Source organism: Fusarium redolens (assembly GCF_020744475.1).
Source record: "Fusarium redolens strain MPI-CAGE-AT-0023 chromosome Unknown BKA55scaffold_6, whole genome shotgun sequence".
Classification (NCBI taxonomy): Eukaryota; Fungi; Ascomycota; class Sordariomycetes; order Hypocreales; family Nectriaceae; genus Fusarium; species Fusarium redolens.
Window position 1 is genome coordinate 799835 of NW_025763669.1, and position 16910 is coordinate 816744.

The window sequence follows — 16910 nt, forward strand, 5'->3', positions numbered from 1 at the left end:
ACTAACTGGCCCCTGGGAGTATTATAATTGCAGTGAAGGCACTGGTGCCTTGTAAATCTCGAGTGACACCCTGACGAGGCGTACAGTATTCATGTACCTAGTGCGGCCCGCTGAAGGACAATCGGCCTGTTCCCATCAGGCACAAACACCAGCAAAACACTAAAACCTCCAACATTCCAGACAACTCAAATCTCGACACTGCTTTAAGGTCAAGCCATCTCAGGGTCCCAGTATAATCGGATCTGGAAAAGCACCATTCCCCACACGGCGATCAGGAACAAAGCCATTGTCGCCACTACCACCACCGCAAATAGCCTAGAGACACCAGAAATGGCATCACCAACAGCCTCGTTCCCCTGTGGCTTCACCACTAACCCCACATTCGAAAGCCACAGAACATAAATGATAAGAGTTTGCATCATGCCTGGAATGCATTCGACTCGTGGTGCGACGTCCCGACTTTTGTCTGGACGGCTTGCCGAAAGGTTAACGGCGCATCGGCATGTCCAACCGTGAAGTGATCCGAAAAGCCGGAAGATGAATGGGCCAAGACGGTTGAATTGAAGTTTGATTGGGATCTAGACTTCGGGATGTCCTTGGGCTTGAGCCACGAGCGTTGGTGGAGGAGAGGGTATATAGAACGAGCCTCGCCATCGCGCAGCATCCCTAGGGGAGCGATTTTGATCTCGTCATTCATTCATTCACTCATTCATTGCGCTTCACCACTCTTTCAACATGAAGCTGCTACTCACAATCATTCTCTCGGCCCTGGTTGGCCTAGCATATGGTCTCGCATCTACAGATACCATCACCTGGGGAGGCGACAACTCCCGAACAGGCTATCAAACGTGCGCTCCCCATCCCTTACTCTCTCACTGCACTAACTCACATCTTCAGTAACCATAACATGGATCCCGCCATCGTAGGAAGCCCTCAATTCGACATCGTCTTCAAAACAGCTCTCCCCGGAAAATACGTCGGCGCCACAGAACAGATCTTCTCCCAACCTCTCGTCTACACTCCCTCGGGCGGTACAACACAATACGTTTTTCTCGCGACGACTCAGAATAATATTTATAAGCTTGATGCAAAGACTGGTGTTATTCTTGCATCGAGAAATATCGGCATTCCATTCCTTACTGCTGATTTGGACGGTTGTGTCGATGTCAATCCTACCGTGGGAGTCACTGCGACGGGTGTTATTGATCCTGATACGGATACGTGGTATATTACCTCAAAGACTTATGTGAATCAGAATGCTGGTCAGGTCCCGCAGGGAAGACCGGCGGGAAGGTATAAGATACACGCTATCAATGTCAATGATCTTTCGGAGCGACAGAACTTTCCTGTTGATCTGGAGGGAACGATTGCGAGGAATAATCCAGAGAGGATGTTCACGGGCGGTATTCACCATCAACGACCTGGGCTACTTCACACAGGACAATATGTCTACGCTGGCTTCGCATCGCATTGTGTGCAGTATAACTTCACAGGCTGGATCATGGGCTGGGATAAAACCACCGGACAGATCGTTGAGCACTGGGCCTCTGAAGGTCTTGGAGTGAGTAGTAACATCTCCGGTGCTGGAATCTGGCAATCTGGCGGCGGTCTTGCCTCCGACGACGCAGGATCAATGTTCTTCGCTACTGGAAACGGATACGCTTCTCAACTCTCGACTATTCCTGTCAATGGCTTCACGCCCCCGACTGCGATGGAACAAGCGGCCGTTCACATGTCCATCAACGGCGACGGTACTCTTTCGATTGTGGACTTCTTTATGCCGTTTGAGAAGCAGGAGCTCGATGGTGCTGATAAGGATCTGGGAACGAGCCCTCTTGAGATTCTGCCGAGTCAATTCTCGTGCGGCGATGTCAAGAGAATGGGCATTGTTACTGGAAAGTCTGGAAAGACTTATTGGCTTAATATTGATGATCTTGGTGGTTATCGCAATGGTCCCAACTCAAAGGATAGAGTCATCCAGACTTTTCAAAATGAGAATTCTGTGTATGCGGGCGCGGGTGTATATCCTCTTGAAGGAGGCTACATCTACATCAACGGTACGCATGCCACCTCCCACTTCACTATTCGTACTGACAATTCTAGTGATCCAATACCCAACACACGTCTTCAAATTCTCCTGTCTTAACAACACCCCCTACTTCACAAAAGTCGCCGACTCTCCCACCAACAACGCTTACATCCTCGGCGTAAGCCACGGCACAACCACATCCCTAAACAACCAAGAAGGCACAGGTCTTCTCTGGGTATCCGACGTCCAAAACACCAATTTCAAGATCTACGACGCCGTTCCTCAAAACGGCTACCTCAACGTCATTCGAAACTTCACCATTGTGGGTATTACCAAGTTTAGTAGACCTGTGTTCGGTGATGGTATGGCGTATATTGGAACGACGGTGGGATACTTTTATGGTCTTGGGTCGACGAATAAGTTTCCGCTTAATTGTACGAGTTCGATCGATTTTGGGACGGTGGATTATCAGGGGAGTGGTGTGCAGGTTATTAATTGTACGGCAGTTTTTGATCTGAGTGTTACGGGTGTTGCGCTCGCAGATGGCACGAATTATAACATCAGTCAGATGCCGAGTCTGTCGTTGTCTATGTCGGCTGGGGATAAGTTTCAATTCGCTGCGCAGTTCGTCCCCAAGAGCGTTGGACGGCTGGGTACTACCATCAATATTCAGACTTCGGGTGTTTCGGATGCATCGTATAGCAAGTCTGTCAAGGTCAGGCTGACGGGCGTTGGCAAGAGTTCGAATGCTTTGTTGGATATCAGCCCAAAGTCTGTGGTGTTCACTGGCCTCGTCACCGGTACTCAAGCTGAATCGCAGAGCGTCCTCATTGGGAACGATGGGTCCAGCGATCTTCAGGTATCCTCGGTTCTATATTCCAATGCCTCTTCATCTGGTCCCTTTACTACCTGGTCTGGCGCAGGTAGTCTCACCGTCGGCAAGTTCACATTGACTGGTATCCCAAGTACAGTCCCTGGAGGAAACGACACTGCCATCTCTGTCAAGCCTGATACTTCTGTTACTGGTAACTACACGGCTTGGGTCAAGTTCGTCACCACCGGAGGCAACGCGACTGTATCGCTATCCGCAGCAGCAGGTGATCCGCCAACAGCCCTTCTCGAGTTCCAAACACCAGACGGAAGTGGCTGGGTCAAATACGATCCAAATAATCCCTTCACATTCGGAAACGTTACAGAGAATACTTCCCGTTCTTTAAAATTCCGTGTTACAAACACCGCTGCTCCCGGTGGTGTCAAGCTCGGTCTCACAGTCTCAAAACCACCCTTCGGCGTTCCAGGCATCATCAAATCAGCAAACCAGATTGATCTCGCCGAGGGAACATTAATCGCCCCAGGTCAAAGTCAAACCGCGACTCTGACCTGCACCGTCCCCAAAAGTCAATGGAACCTCCCATCATACAACGGCACCGCCCAATGGACTATTAACACCAACGATCCAACATGGTCTTTCGAAAAACGCGCAGTTCAGTTCTTCTGCAACGCCGTCTCTGAACAAGCAGCACCTCTTCTCCCCAACGGTCAAGGACGCTATCAATACGTCGGCTGCTTTAAAGAGAATAACCCCGGTCGTCAACTCTCCAACCAACTGTACGCCAATAGCTCCAACACCAATGAGATGTGCATCAACACCTGTGGTTCAGAAGGTCTAGCATTCTGCGGAACGCAATACCGAAGTGAATGCTGGGCGGGTAACAAGATCCCCACACAGAAAGTCGACGATAAGAACTGCAACTTCGACTGCGCGGGAAGTCTGAACCAGATTTGCGGTGGAAATGGCATTGATGGCAGTGGAGCTTATATCAGTCTTTTCGCTGATACGCTTCAATGGGACGGTTCGTATGCGAGTGTTACTACGAGTAGTAGTGCCAGCGCTGCGACGCCCCAAGGACCGTCTGTGAATCCTGGTGTTGGTGGGTATACGAGTATCGGGTGTTATACTGAGGCTACTAATGGCCGAGCACTTCCTAACGGAAGGAGTAATAATCCTCCTACTGTTGCGAATTGTGTTCAGGCTTGTAGTAATGAGAACTTTGTTTATGCTGGTGTTGAGTATGGTGGAGAGGTGAGTTGCTCAAACTTTGACCCTGATATTTGGAGATTTGCTAACGAGATTAGTGTTACTGTGGTAATGGCTTCACAGATGGATCGGTGTCTGCCCCTATCACTGATTGCGGCATGCTTTGCAACGGTGAGTACTCATACTTGAGTATGTTTGAGGGGATACTGACATGACTAGGCAACTCGAGCGAATACTGTGGTGGTCCAAGTCGTCTTAACGTCTACGAACTCAATGCAGTCTACAGTAGTTCATTGTCAACTTCGATGGCAGCTTTATCGTCGACCAGCAGTGTGGGCTCTTCAGTAGCTACCTCTTCGAGCGCTGCTCTCTCGGTATCTAGCTCTGCCCCAATTGTCTCCATCAGCAGCGTGGGCACATCCAGTTCCTCGAACGCCCAGCTCTCGTCCTCGGCTTCAACCGGCGGAGGCTCTTCTAGTGGCGTATCAACTTCCGGAAGCTCGACTTCAAACGTCGCTTCAACTAGCACAAGTTCAAAAGGCAGTACAACTTCAGCTCCCGCCTCAAGCAGTACATCGGCAAGCTCTTCCACGAGCTCCTTCAGCACTTCACTCAGTGTGTTTCGTAATATCGCTGGTGGCCTCAGCAGCGCCTCGACTTCCACGTCTAGTGCTGCGCAAACGTCCTCTTCTGCAACAAGCAGTGCGACGAGTCTCTCAAGCTCTGGTAGCTCAAGCAGTTCGGCGATCAGCTCTTCCACAAGCAGCGTTAGCTCTGGCTTGCGGTTTACGACCTCGAGTTCAACAACTTCGAGCTTTGTTGGCTCAAGTTCGTCCACGGTATCCTCCAGCACGAGCTCCAGCACCTCAACAACGTGGACAACTTTCTCTACGATCTCTTCCAGTTCACGCGCCTCCACTACGACCACCAGTACAACTTCGTCAATCTCGAGTTCAGTGTCCTCGAGCGTGGTGTCTTCAAGCACGTTGCCTTCAATCGTATCGAGCGCTCCGTCTCTCAATGCGCTATCGTCGGCGACGACGTCTTCTACAGTCAGTCGCCCGTCATCTGCTACGACATCATCGGGTGTCTCGATCGTTTCTTCGTTGAGTTCTCTGGGTGCGGGAGGTCCAGTTGGTCTATCATCCGTATCCAGCGTCACTACTGCTACCACTACATCTCGTTCCACCTCAGTCATATCTTCATATACGACGTCTACAACAAGTTGTTCCTCGATTACAACCTCTCGGTCCACTTCTACAAGCACTACTAGCTCCAGCACTTCAACGATCACCAGCTCTGCAAGCTTAAGGGTCTCCTCTACCACTACCAGCACCACGTCAACGTCCATCAAACCCACCGCCACAGGTCCTTCAATCTCCGACACAGTTGGAACATGGGCCTTCCAAGGTTGTTGGACAGAAGGTTTCCTCATCCGCGCCCTCAACTCCAAGGCCACCGCCAACGATGACATGACACTCGAAAGCTGCGCTAGCTTCTGTAGTGGTTTCACGTATTTCGGTACCGAGAACAGTCGAGAGTGCTACTGTGGCAATCAGCTGAACTTCGGAAGTATCCAAGCCCTCAACCAGAAAGATTGCTCTGCTACCTGTGCGGGAGACAAAACAGATTACTGTGGTGGAACACTTCGCCTACAGCTTTATAAGACTGGTGCCAAGACAACTACTACCCCATCGGTGGACCAAGGCAACAAGAACTTCACAAGCTACTCATGCGTTTCAGAGCCTTTCCTCGGTCGTCTACTTCCACAGCTGGTGATGAACGACGCCAACTCCATGACAATCGATACATGTCTCGAGAAATGCTGGATGTACAAATACGCCGGTGTCGAGAACGGTCGCGAATGTTGGTGCGGCAATACCATCAATTGGCAGGGTCTTCTACCAACTTTTGGTCAGGGTAAGAATGTTTCTATGACGGATTGTAACATCGGCTGTCCTGGAAATAATCTTGCGTATTGTGGCGGTTTGGCGAGGATGAACTTGTATATTAATAAGTCGTCGGCTTTGGCGTTTCTGAAGAAGCATAGGAGACGGCATGCGAAAGGATTTTGAGGTGGATACGGGTGAGTCCTTTGAGTTGGAGTTCAGTTCATATATACAATAGCCTGCATGTATTTACATTCGTTACGAAATTCCTTCCCATCTTGTAGAGGCCATGTGTCTTTTTGAAACCCCATGTGACAAGACTCAATTGCAGGCTCGCCTCATTGCCGATGTCGTATTTGAGCCGTACTCTATGGAAAGAGAAACTCGAGTCCCTCGGCTTCAACAGCTTCCATAACACCCTCCATGTTCTCAGTCTTCCTAACATGCTCATAGTAATGCCCATATTCCGTCTTAAGATCAATCTCTACCTCATGTGCCCAACGAGCAAAAACATAGACATTGAAGTCCACAACAGTTAACGCATTTCCGACAATAAACTTCCTTTCTTTCAACCCATCATCTATCCTCTTGAAAGACTCATGGATAACTTCCCTTCCCTTGGCACGAATCTTATCATGGGCAGTAACATCATCACTGAACCTCCCAGGACGCAACCAAGCTCCATATCCAAGACCGTGCAGTGTGCCAGACAGAAAGACAAGCCATTCCAGGACCTTAGCTTGCTCAACTGGGTCAATGCCTAAAAGGTTCTCTTTGGGGAGAAGTGAGGATATGTAGCTCAGAATAGCTGGCATCTCGGTGATGACTTTGTTGTCTACAGCCAGGGCGGGTACATATCCTCTTGGGTGAATAGACCGATATTGAGCGTTGGTGAAGCTTCCATCAGCTGCTTCGGCTCCATTGGGTCCGAACTTGAGTCGAACTGCGGTAAAGGGGATCTGGTAGTGACGAAGGATCGCATGAGGAATAAGGGAGCAGGATCCATTTGCTCGATAAAGTGTCAGTTTGGGCATGTTGATAGATTCTGTGGTAGAGCCCATATTCATTTTCCTGAGTAGATAGACTATGCTTCGGGGATGATGCGTATCGTGTCGCTTTGTAGGGTTTAATATATCATCGCGGCCCACGTTGCGCTACTTGGCAGTCTTTTTCTCAACGTCATAACAACGTCCTTCGGGTCAATAACAAGACGAGCTGACAAATGCCAATATCTGTAGGATCATTTCCCATGTCAATTTACCTTCCTATTTAAGTGGCGCCTTTTCTTTCTTTCACCGATTCCAAAATCTGGTGCATTACATATCTCACCTCTCTGTATCAAGTAAAAGGCATTGCGCACTCTACGTTTCACAAGTACCATAGACTAGAGTAAGTTCCAAAATCAAGACATCTATTCAATGCGATTTCCAAAATGCAAGGGTATCAATAATCTCTAGCGACCAGCGCTCAGAGAATTCAAAATTGGCGCAACCTCGTCACTCATCTCCCATCTCCGTCTCCCCAACGGCAAAAGCGCATCAAACCTCGCCATCCACCCCTCCGAAACACATCTACATAGCGGAATGTTATTCATTCCCGCAGTACCCTCCGCCTGAATCCAAGTCTCCAGTCTTGCTGTATTTTGTAAATCCAACGGATCATCACCAATGTTTATATGATTTATCGTCGGAACGCATGAACATGCTGCTTCGGAGAACATGAGCCATGCCCATACTACCAATGCGCTCATTGAGATTGCGAGATAGGATGTTGGATCGATGGTTTGGGTTTGGGGCTCGTTTGCTTGGAGATCTGTTTCGCATTGGCGAAGAACTGCCAAAGCGTGGAGTAAAGCTCTTCGACTCTCGGGTGTTTTGGCCCAGATGTTTAACTGGGTGTGAAGTTTTTGCAATCTCGGACGAACACCAGCTTCATGGTCCGGAGACACAGTGGAGGCCATGGCTACTGAGTTAATCATCCGAGGATCAGCATAAAGCTGAAGACCTTGAAGATGATACGTCATCAAACACTCCGAAATCAAGCACTTGATATTCGAAATCGCCAAAGCTTTACCCCTCACCGGATCTTCATCAAAGTCTCCAATGTAAGCAGTAAAAGGAAACTCTCCAACTTCAGCGGTGTGAAAACATTGATGTTTCAATCTTTCAATATCAGCTTTCCACGCCTCAAGTTGCCAAGCAAGAGACGAAGTACAGTTTTGTGTGGATCGACCCGCTTCAGTACTTCGACGAACAATTTGAGTTTGGTTCCAAATTGCAGGCAACAACCCGCAGAGGGCAAGATGAATATCTTCAAAGAGGAGAAGAGGTTTTGCTGGGGTGTTGGGGTTGGCGATGACTTCTGAGAGTTTGAAATTTGAGCGGTCTGTTGGTTCGAGGGTGATGCGTTTGAAAAAGATGTTTAGGCCGTAGGCGTTCCAGAGGGAGTAAGTTGCTGGCATTGTGAGGTCGATTTCTTCTCGGAATAATGTTGGGGCTTGAAATCGGGCTATTGAGATATAGACGTCGATTTTGAAGAGAGAAACGATGAGTCTTGATAAGTCAGTATCGCATCCAGAGAGGAGGGGAAACAAAACTTACCGCTTCCATCTATCTCGAATAGTCATGAGCCAAGGAACAAATGTTCCGGGATAGTGAACTCGTTGTTGTTCCGCTGCGTTGTCACTATTGAAGAATTCTGCTTCTCTCAATGCAACGACGAATGTGCCTCGTAATAATGATGCTTTGGACACCAATTTCTCGTTCTGTCATTGGGGTCAGCGGATGTGCGTAATGGTAGCGAAATTACTTACGCCGTGATAAAAAGCAAAGATGATATTCATAAGAATGGCTTGATATGTTTCAAAAGGCCAGGGCTCATCATATTCATGCCGAGATCTTGGATTTGCCTGCAATCTTCGTTAGTCTGGGGACAGTTGGCAGTAGAGGCTAGGGTGACTTACGATCCAATCAGAGAATGCGCTCATCAACGACTCATGAAGTTGTAAAACTACATCCTCAAACTCATCTGGATTTCTGAGCCAGCAGCTTATCATGGCTATTGAAACAGATACTAGTAGAGATGTATCCATAGTGACATAAGAAGGCCCATGAAGAATAGGCCATGTATCATGGAACCTCCCAAAGTACTCTTTTGAATTTCCTTCGATCCAATTCTTATCGAGTGCTGGGACTGGTGTATCCTCACCAATCGGGAGCTCTCCAGTTCGAACATGATTAGCGATTCGTTTGAAACCCGCTTTGATTTCGTCATTTGGTGAGATTTGCGGTGTTCCTGGTGTGAGACTCTGTATGAGCGACGGTGAAGTAAAACCATTGGCTACCGGCCTAGGATCTGCAGTATCCTCGCTCGGACTCTTACTCTCACTGCTACTCTTTGATGCATGTTTATAAGTGCAGTTAATTCCCCTCTTGACACAGAGAGTACATTTTGTACCACCGTCACACTTTGTCTTATTCGCATGACACGCATCGCAAGCTCTTCCTCTTCTTGGATCAGGAGCTGTAGGCATATCATGCCGTGTCAGGTGACGCCGTAACAAATCACTATAGACAAATTAACACTGTAACTGAGAGAATACGGGGGAAGAATACGAGACATGTACTAACTTGCGTGTGAAAGATCGTTGACAAATCGGGCAAACGAAATTGCGCTCTCCATGGGTCGCTTGATGGCGTCTCAGGTGTTCCTTTCTGATAAAGCTCTTCCCACAATGGCATGTATGTCGACTCGGCGTTGGTTCAGCACTATCAGCGGAGGATCTGATACATCATTTCACGTTGTTAGTCACGTACAACACAAATCCACTCGGTGATCCCACCCGTGGCTGGCTGTTACTCACCTTCTATCACGATCACTGTGGGATATCTCCATGGTGGGTTTTGATTGCTTTGATTTGAGTATCGAAATCAGCGAACCGAGTGGGATTGCAAAACTCGGTGTATTATTTATCGAATAGTTTGACTGGAAAAAAACTGAAGTCGATGCACTGTTACGTATGCCTTGCATTGGGGGCCATCCCTTGAGGTCTGACTTGGTAATCGTGAGTGGGATTGCCGATGGTGAAGTGGGATATCTCAGCTCGGCCTCCGCGGTTGGGATAAAAATTGGGGTAGCGAGACTAGATTTGGCCAGTCAGACTCTCATATGCACAATTAAGGTTTTAATGGGACCCGCGGATAGATCCATTATCCCACTCGGTTCATCTCATCCCACTTCGGTATATCCCACCTCCAATTATCCCATCCAGCTGAAAGCCACAAGCACAGCCATCTGTGGCGGCTGAAATCAAGCCGAAGAGCACTGTAAGTTGGGGGCCAAGATTAAAGTGCCCGAAACAAATTCCCGGGGGAATGTGTTGCTCATGTAATGAAGTGGGATGCAACCTTTTTGTTAGTGTGACAGCCTTATGATCGCCAACCTTTCGACTAAGCGGAGGTTCGATGGCGTCTATAGTACGACTAATGGTATGATTAAGCATTGCAACTGTGTAAATCACGTCAAATATGTCGACAATTGTTGGTGTTTCTGAACATATATAGATAGATCCATCTCTCTTCAATTCATCCTCATCCATCAATCCATCATCCACTCAAACAATAACCACATTGACTACTTTAACAACTTCAATCAACCAATCACATATTACACTCACATACAATGTCTGCCTACACAAACATCGCTGTCGCTGGTGCCGCTGGCGATCTCGGCTCCGCAGTCTTCAAGGCCCTCATCGACTCCAACAAATTCAACCTCACAGTCCTAACCCGCGCCGGCTCAGCCTCAAAATTCCCCTCCGGCATCAAAGTCATCCAAGTCGACTACGAATCCCTCGACTCTCTCACCTCCGCCCTCCAAGGCCAAGATGCCGTTGTCTCAACCCTCGGCAGTCTCGCCATCCCCAGCCAATCACTCCTCATCGACGCCGCAGTAGCCGCTGGCGTAAAGCGCTTCCTCCCTTCTGAGTTCGGCTCAAACCTTGTCATCCCCAGCGTTCGAAAGCTTCCTGTCTTCAAAACAAAGGTTGATATCGAGGATAAGCTTACTGCTCTTGCGAATGAGGGCAAGATTAGCTATACTTTTGTTTATAACTCTGCTTTCCTCGATTGGGGCTTGAGCCATGGCTTGTTCCTTGATTTCAAGAAGGCTGAGGCTACGCTCTGGGATGGAGGCAACACTGAGTTCAGCACAACTACTCTTGCTAGTGTTGGTCAAGCTGTTGTTGGTGTTCTAACACATCCTGCTGAGACAAAAGATCGCGTTGTTTATATTCAGGATACCGTCCTCACTCAGAAGAAGCTCCTTGAGATTGCCAAGGAGCTCAACCCCAACAAGCAGTGGACGGTCAAGGAAGCAAAGATTGACGATGCTACTGCTGCTTCTGATGCCAATATCGCAAAGGGTATCTTTGACTGGCCTACTCTTGCTGCCTATCTGTACAGGGCTATCTTTGACTCCTCTAGTGTTCCCAAGTTCCCCAAGCTTGATAATGAGCTGCTTGGTGTCAAGGGTGTTACCGATGAGCAGATCAAGGAACTTGTCAAGCCTTTTGTTCAGTAGAGTTATATAAAACATTGCTAGATAGTTACAATACCAATCAGTTAACATTCATTATTCTATCCGACCTTCATGGACATCTCTTACAATGTGACCTATTCCTTCCAGATAAGGCTCTCTATAGCATCTTACTGGCACTTATTAGTTTGACATTAAAACAAATTGCATCTACTTCATAAATTACAATTCTAAATTATTATATCCTCAATTGCATCCACTAATGAATGTACTTTGAACCTCCAAGGTCTCTTTAATAGTCCGGACATAAGCTTCAGCAGTATAGAGTAAGATGAATATATAAGAGGTTATACCCGTCCTCGCTTAGTGGATGAAAACAGTATGACTATATAAGTACGGAGGGCGTTCTAGCAGGTGACCCTCTCAAGATATTAAAGACTCACATTGTTTGATAAATATTGAATCTTCTAGTGAGTAAAGGCCCTTATATAATACTTTACATGCATATAACTCAGTCCTCTTGTATCGTGACAGTACCTTCAAATAAGTAGAAGTTGAGGCGTGAGTGTAATTGTCATGTGAGGTTATGTAGATAGATGTACATAGAATCAATAGATATGATAATAAACCTTGGTACTCTTGAAATCTAGCTTTATTCGCTCAAAGTAGTATCATATCATCATGCTTTGTCCTCTAGCCTTATATCTGTTTGGTCATATGAATTTCATATCAACAGCTCTCGTCAACCTCCCTGGCTAGGGTTCCTGTAGTATAGGTAGATTGGGCAATATCTATATGCCCTCCTCTAAATTTGTAACTTGGTATAGTACCTGTATATACTGCCGGTCATTTCTCTCTGTACTCAACTCATCGTATGTGTCTTCATGATGTCTTTGTCGCGATAGTGACGTATCCTGACGAGTTCTTTAACCTCCTCAAAAGTCAGCATCCAAACTTTACGGACCATATAGACAAAGAATAAGTTAAACTTCAATTCGATTTGTATTGGCATTTTGATATTCATTCCTGTTATCTACTGCCATCGCGGGGTACTCAAAATCAGAAGTTGCGAGATAGGCGTATTTTGGATTGCGTGATTCTGATAGGGGTTGCACCATCGACAAGCCGGTTACCAGGAACCTTTTTATAACCGAGCGTAACCCACGAGGCGATCTGTATGGTTATTCCCCGCAGATTCTGACTATCAAACACGGATTCTTGCCGGTATCTCGGCAATGTTGAGTTTCGACCGTGAAACCTGTGATTTGGTGATGGCTAGAAGACAGTTGTCTATACCACGGAGAAAGGGAACGAAAGACTACAACTTCTAGAACTCAGACCTATGTGAGCTAACTATTCGATCAATAGAATAATTATTATCTGCCTCTTATTACTAATGAATGTGTCTGGGCTTGTGCTTGGCCATCTTGTATCGTCTCCCATCTATCAAACACGGAACCGGGATATGCCCGATCAAGCCAAGAATTTAGAACAGTAATCCAATCAATAATCCTTCAAAACCTCCAATCATCATCTCCAATCCCCTTTAATCATCAAATCTCTCATACCATTCACTGTTTGTGCTAATTCCGCACGTAACATCCCTGGAGTTGAGTGATTGACAGTCCAAATAACACCATCGCCCCGTGTGGGGATCTCACCCCGACACCGGTCTCTACCACGATGTTTCTTTGAGAAAAAGCTCGTCACGTCATTGGAAGAATTGCGGGCATGGGATAACAGATCAAAGTGTGATTCGACAAGACGTACATGACGCCATGCACTATGCTCTTCGGGAGTCTGTTAGGTTACTTGCATCCGTTGAAAAGGATCGGATTGCCTGTTTTGTCGAATGGATGGTAGATTATTGAAAAGGACGTTACCCCTCGTAAAGTTTGATTTATAATTTTCTTCGTGAAGAGAAGTGCTGTTGTTTTAATAAAGGCGTGTTGGTTTAGTTGACTTGGGCCGCCTAATCAGTCTGATATCGTATTCAGATATAGATATCAGCATAATGAGCGCATATCTCTCCCTCTCGGCCGAACCGGCTTTCGGAGCGCGGATACCACTCTCATTCGTAACGGATTCATCGCAAGAACATCCCGTGTCTCAGACAGCATCAGACTCTCAGCCTCGATATACACCACCTACCGATATAGCATCACAAGACCGAGCAAGCGACTCTGAGGCTCAACTTCCTATACCATCTTCTCAAACAGTCTTGTTATTACATGGCTTGCGACAACCATACCAAATCACCGACGGTCACCCTGTCCCCAGCACAAAGCACGGCCATGAGCTACTAGTTCGCACTGATACTATTGGATTGAATCCCATCGATTGGAAGTCACCGTAAGGTCAAACATGTTTCTATCGTTGAACCAAATACTCACATATCGAACAGTGATTACGGCTTTGCCATCCCAGAGTTACCATACATCTCCGGCCGCGAAGCATCAGGCACCGTCGTCCTCGCCCCCCAAACCCCCTCAAGAATCAAATCCGGCGACAAAGTAATCGTCATATCCACAGACTACCGCGATCTCCGCAAAGCAACATACCAACAATACGTAGTCGCCTCAGACTTCAACGTCGTGAGAATTCCAAAGGAAATCAGCATCAAGCAAGGCGCTACACTCGGAGTCGCATACGTAGCTGCAGCTCTATCACTAGGAATCTGTCTCGGCGTTGATTTCACGTCTGTTCAGGATGGTCCTAATATTCTCAACCTTGTGAGAGAAGTGCCAGAGGAAACACTTCCGGAGGATATTAGGGGAGAGTGTTTGAATAGCATCTTACCTAATGAGGGTGCTAAGGCTGGGGACTGGATTGCTATCTGGGGTGGGTCTTCGACTTCGGCTGTTCTTGCTGTTCAACTTGCTCGTCTCGTTGGTCTGAAAGTTGCTTTGGTTGTTGATAACGCAAAGCATGGAGTTCGAATTTCCGAAAATCCCGTTCTTCGACCGGATTTGCTAGTTGACAGTCATGATCCTGAGCGAGCTGTTGCTGTTCTTCGCGCCAACACGAAAGGCAAACTTCGCTTCGGTATCGACACGAGAGGCAAAGATACAGCTGAAGTTCTTCTCCGGGCTCTCGGTCCCGAAGAACTTCATCGAAGTGCGGCGAATGTTACTTCACCGCCTAGCACTCCGCCCGCTGAGCCTATAGTGCCTGCTCATCTGGTTGGCATGAGTGGTCTTCCCAAAACGGGCCAGTCAGCAGGCGTCATCTTCCATACTATTCCTTTCAAGCTGTACCATGAGGTACCAGAGGTTGGCGAAGTGTTATCGAGATGGCTGGAGAGATTATTGTCCAGCCGCTCTCTCGTGCCACCCAGAATTATTGATGTTGAGGATGGTCTGCATAACGTGAACAGGGGTTTAGACAGGATGAGGAAAGGGGAGATTAGTGGAGGAAAGCTGGTGGTTGATTTGAAGACGAACCCATAGAAATATTCCACTGGTAGACCAAAATTCAAGAAGAGAAGAGTTATCATTATTTACAGCCAAGACCGTCGTTGCATGCCTGAAACTGGGCGTAATGCTGACTCTGCTATTGGCTGCGTATTCCGTACAAGTCTCTGGACTACTCCACGGCAGTACATGGATCTGGCTCCCAAGCATTAAAGGGTGCAGCTAGACATCCTTGTACTGGGTCTATTTGATTAATTCATAATATTCTCTTCGACACCCTCTAAGACTTCTTTACTCCTTCTGCTTTTCACCTTTACAGCTCTTTATCCAGCGCCAAGCTGAATCTTTATCCTGTTTCAGAACGCCTCATCTCAGTTTCACGATGTCTTCAAACAAATCATCACAAGCCCTTCGAACAGAAGTTTCCAAACTCGCCAGACTATCCAATATCCAAGGCGGTCTTCCACCACTAATGAGAGGTCTACCGGTTCTGGCGATCATGGCCGGAGAGGCTATAGCAAAGACAACCAACACCACGAACATGATTGAAGAGCGAATGCTTGGAGCGGACGAAGTATTCGTACTTCAAAGTCCGCAAGAAACAGTGAGAAATACAACCATGAATGGTATTGGTCGGCCAGGCGTAAGCTTGATGTGCCAAACTTGCCGTCAGAAGGTCAAAATTCACCAGGAAGCAACTTCTGACATTCCACGGATGCATAATTCCTTGAAAGGGGCCCATTCAATATTTAGAGTGGAAAATGAAATTAATGGAGTTGTGAACGGGGTATGAAGGCCATACGGTATTATGTTGTACAAAATCTACGTATTCCACTCTATCACCATAGTCCCAACTCAATCTTCCCTCTTTCTCAGCTAAAACCTTGGAATCCTAAGCTGTTCCATCTTCAACCAGTTTCCGTAACGCTGGCTCAAAGTGCTTATACATAGTATAATGAGTCTCATCCTCAAACTCATGCAGATCACCTCCTCGTATCCGCTCTGCCATATACCGAATCATCTGAATAGGTGCATTCGCATCTTTCTTCCCATGCCATATTTGAATTTTGTCGTACTGAACCTTCTCCAGCTCGAAACCCCAGTTTTTGGACGTAAGAAGATTCATCTCGTGCACAACTGCACCAGCTCCTTGGCGGAATGGCTCGTCGAGAATCATCTCTACCAACTCTTCCAAGCTCATTGACTTTGGTTTTGAGGGACCACTGTCAGCTTCTTCTTTTTTGTGTTGGGCTTCGAGCCATTTGTTGAGTCTTCTGGAAACAGGGCCGGATAGGACAACCCATCTAAGGGATAGGTACAGCATATTTAACGCTGCCCGGAGAGTCGATGGAGAATGATCTGCCCATACCCCGAACACTCTACGGTAATATTCAACATGCTTCGTGCCAGCCGCCCAATGTGGTGCTGTTGCAAAAAGCCCAACACTTGTAATCGCCCGCTTTGGCAGGGCATAAGCACAAGCAAGAGCAAAAGGACCACCACCCGATAGTCCCAAAACAGAGAACTTGGGAATTCCATGTGCTTGAGCAAACTCCATCACATCAGTTGGCCAATCCAAGATCTGATAGCCAGGTTTAAACGTTGATAGTCCAAAACCGGGTCTGTCGATAGCTATGAGACGGACACCACAGCGTTGAGCAATATCATGAATTGGCTGAGCTTCAAGTCTCGAAGAAGGATATCCATGGAAGTAAAATACAGGCTTTCCTTCTTGTTTTCCGAATTCTGCGAAGCCTAGTGTTCGGCCATCTGAAAGGTGAAAGGTTTGGTGGGTTTGGGAGGATGCACTGAGCAAGCGCCGGGTTGAGGATGTTGAACGGTTTCGAACCGCTTGAATTGGCATTTTGAGCATTTCATCAATGAAATAATGAGGGCATGTGTCAGGGAGTTTCATGATAACGAGGCATGAGGTTCATCTTTATATAGCGGGTCAAGGGCTTACATGCGGGATACGCGATACGGGAATACGGAATACGAGGCCAATC

At 47.3% G+C, this 16910-nt stretch overlaps 7 protein-coding genes across 7 annotated transcripts; 3 read left to right on the forward strand and 4 right to left on the reverse strand.

Moving 5' to 3' along the window:
- Window positions 1-735: 735 nt before the first annotated feature.
- Window positions 736-6142, forward strand: BKA55DRAFT_508884 (WSC domain-containing protein; the record flags this gene model as incomplete). Its single annotated transcript, XM_046187480.1, has 5 exons — window positions 736-848; window positions 898-2057; window positions 2104-4112; window positions 4166-4238; window positions 4287-6142. 5 exons carry the CDS (start codon window positions 736-738, stop codon window positions 6140-6142), a joined length of 5211 nt encoding a protein of 1736 aa, XP_046050896.1.
- Window positions 6143-6324: 182 nt separating this feature from the next.
- BKA55DRAFT_537741 (glutathione S-transferase) lies at window positions 6325-6990 on the reverse strand (the record flags this gene model as incomplete). Its single annotated transcript, XM_046189953.1, has 1 exon — window positions 6325-6990. The coding sequence occupies one exon, from the start codon at window positions 6988-6990 to the stop codon at window positions 6325-6327; it is 666 nt and encodes a 221-aa protein (XP_046050897.1).
- A 419-nt stretch (window positions 6991-7409) lies between these two features.
- On the reverse strand, window positions 7410-9488 carry BKA55DRAFT_688346 (uncharacterized protein; the record flags this gene model as incomplete). The annotated part of the gene is made up of 4 exons (XM_046199195.1): window positions 7410-8508; window positions 8557-8720; window positions 8769-8864; window positions 8919-9488. 4 exons carry the CDS (start codon window positions 9486-9488, stop codon window positions 7410-7412), a joined length of 1929 nt encoding a protein of 642 aa, XP_046050898.1.
- BKA55DRAFT_313663 (uncharacterized protein) lies at window positions 9406-10074 on the reverse strand. The gene is made up of 3 exons (XM_046185652.1): window positions 9819-10074; window positions 9576-9738; window positions 9406-9522 (listed from the first exon to the last, which is right to left on the reverse strand). The coding sequence occupies exons 1-3, from the start codon at window positions 9983-9985 to the stop codon at window positions 9520-9522; spliced, it is 333 nt and encodes a 110-aa protein (XP_046050899.1). The 5' UTR covers window positions 9986-10074; the 3' UTR covers window positions 9406-9519.
- A 343-nt stretch (window positions 10075-10417) lies between these two features.
- Window positions 10418-11587, forward strand: BKA55DRAFT_563847 (uncharacterized protein). The gene has a single exon (XM_046192437.1). It carries the CDS (start codon window positions 10637-10639, stop codon window positions 11534-11536), a length of 900 nt encoding a protein of 299 aa, XP_046050900.1. The 5' UTR covers window positions 10418-10636; the 3' UTR covers window positions 11537-11587.
- Window positions 11588-13505: 1918 nt separating this feature from the next.
- On the forward strand, window positions 13506-14940 carry BKA55DRAFT_537744 (uncharacterized protein; the record flags this gene model as incomplete). The annotated part of the gene is made up of 2 exons (XM_046189954.1): window positions 13506-13843; window positions 13896-14940. The coding sequence occupies 2 exons, from the start codon at window positions 13506-13508 to the stop codon at window positions 14938-14940; spliced, it is 1383 nt and encodes a 460-aa protein (XP_046050901.1).
- Window positions 14941-15796: 856 nt separating this feature from the next.
- On the reverse strand, window positions 15797-16768 carry BKA55DRAFT_508142 (Alpha/Beta hydrolase protein; the record flags this gene model as incomplete). The annotated part of the gene is made up of 1 exon (XM_046187397.1): window positions 15797-16768. The coding sequence occupies one exon, from the start codon at window positions 16766-16768 to the stop codon at window positions 15797-15799; it is 972 nt and encodes a 323-aa protein (XP_046050902.1).
- Window positions 16769-16910: the final 142 nt, after the last annotated feature.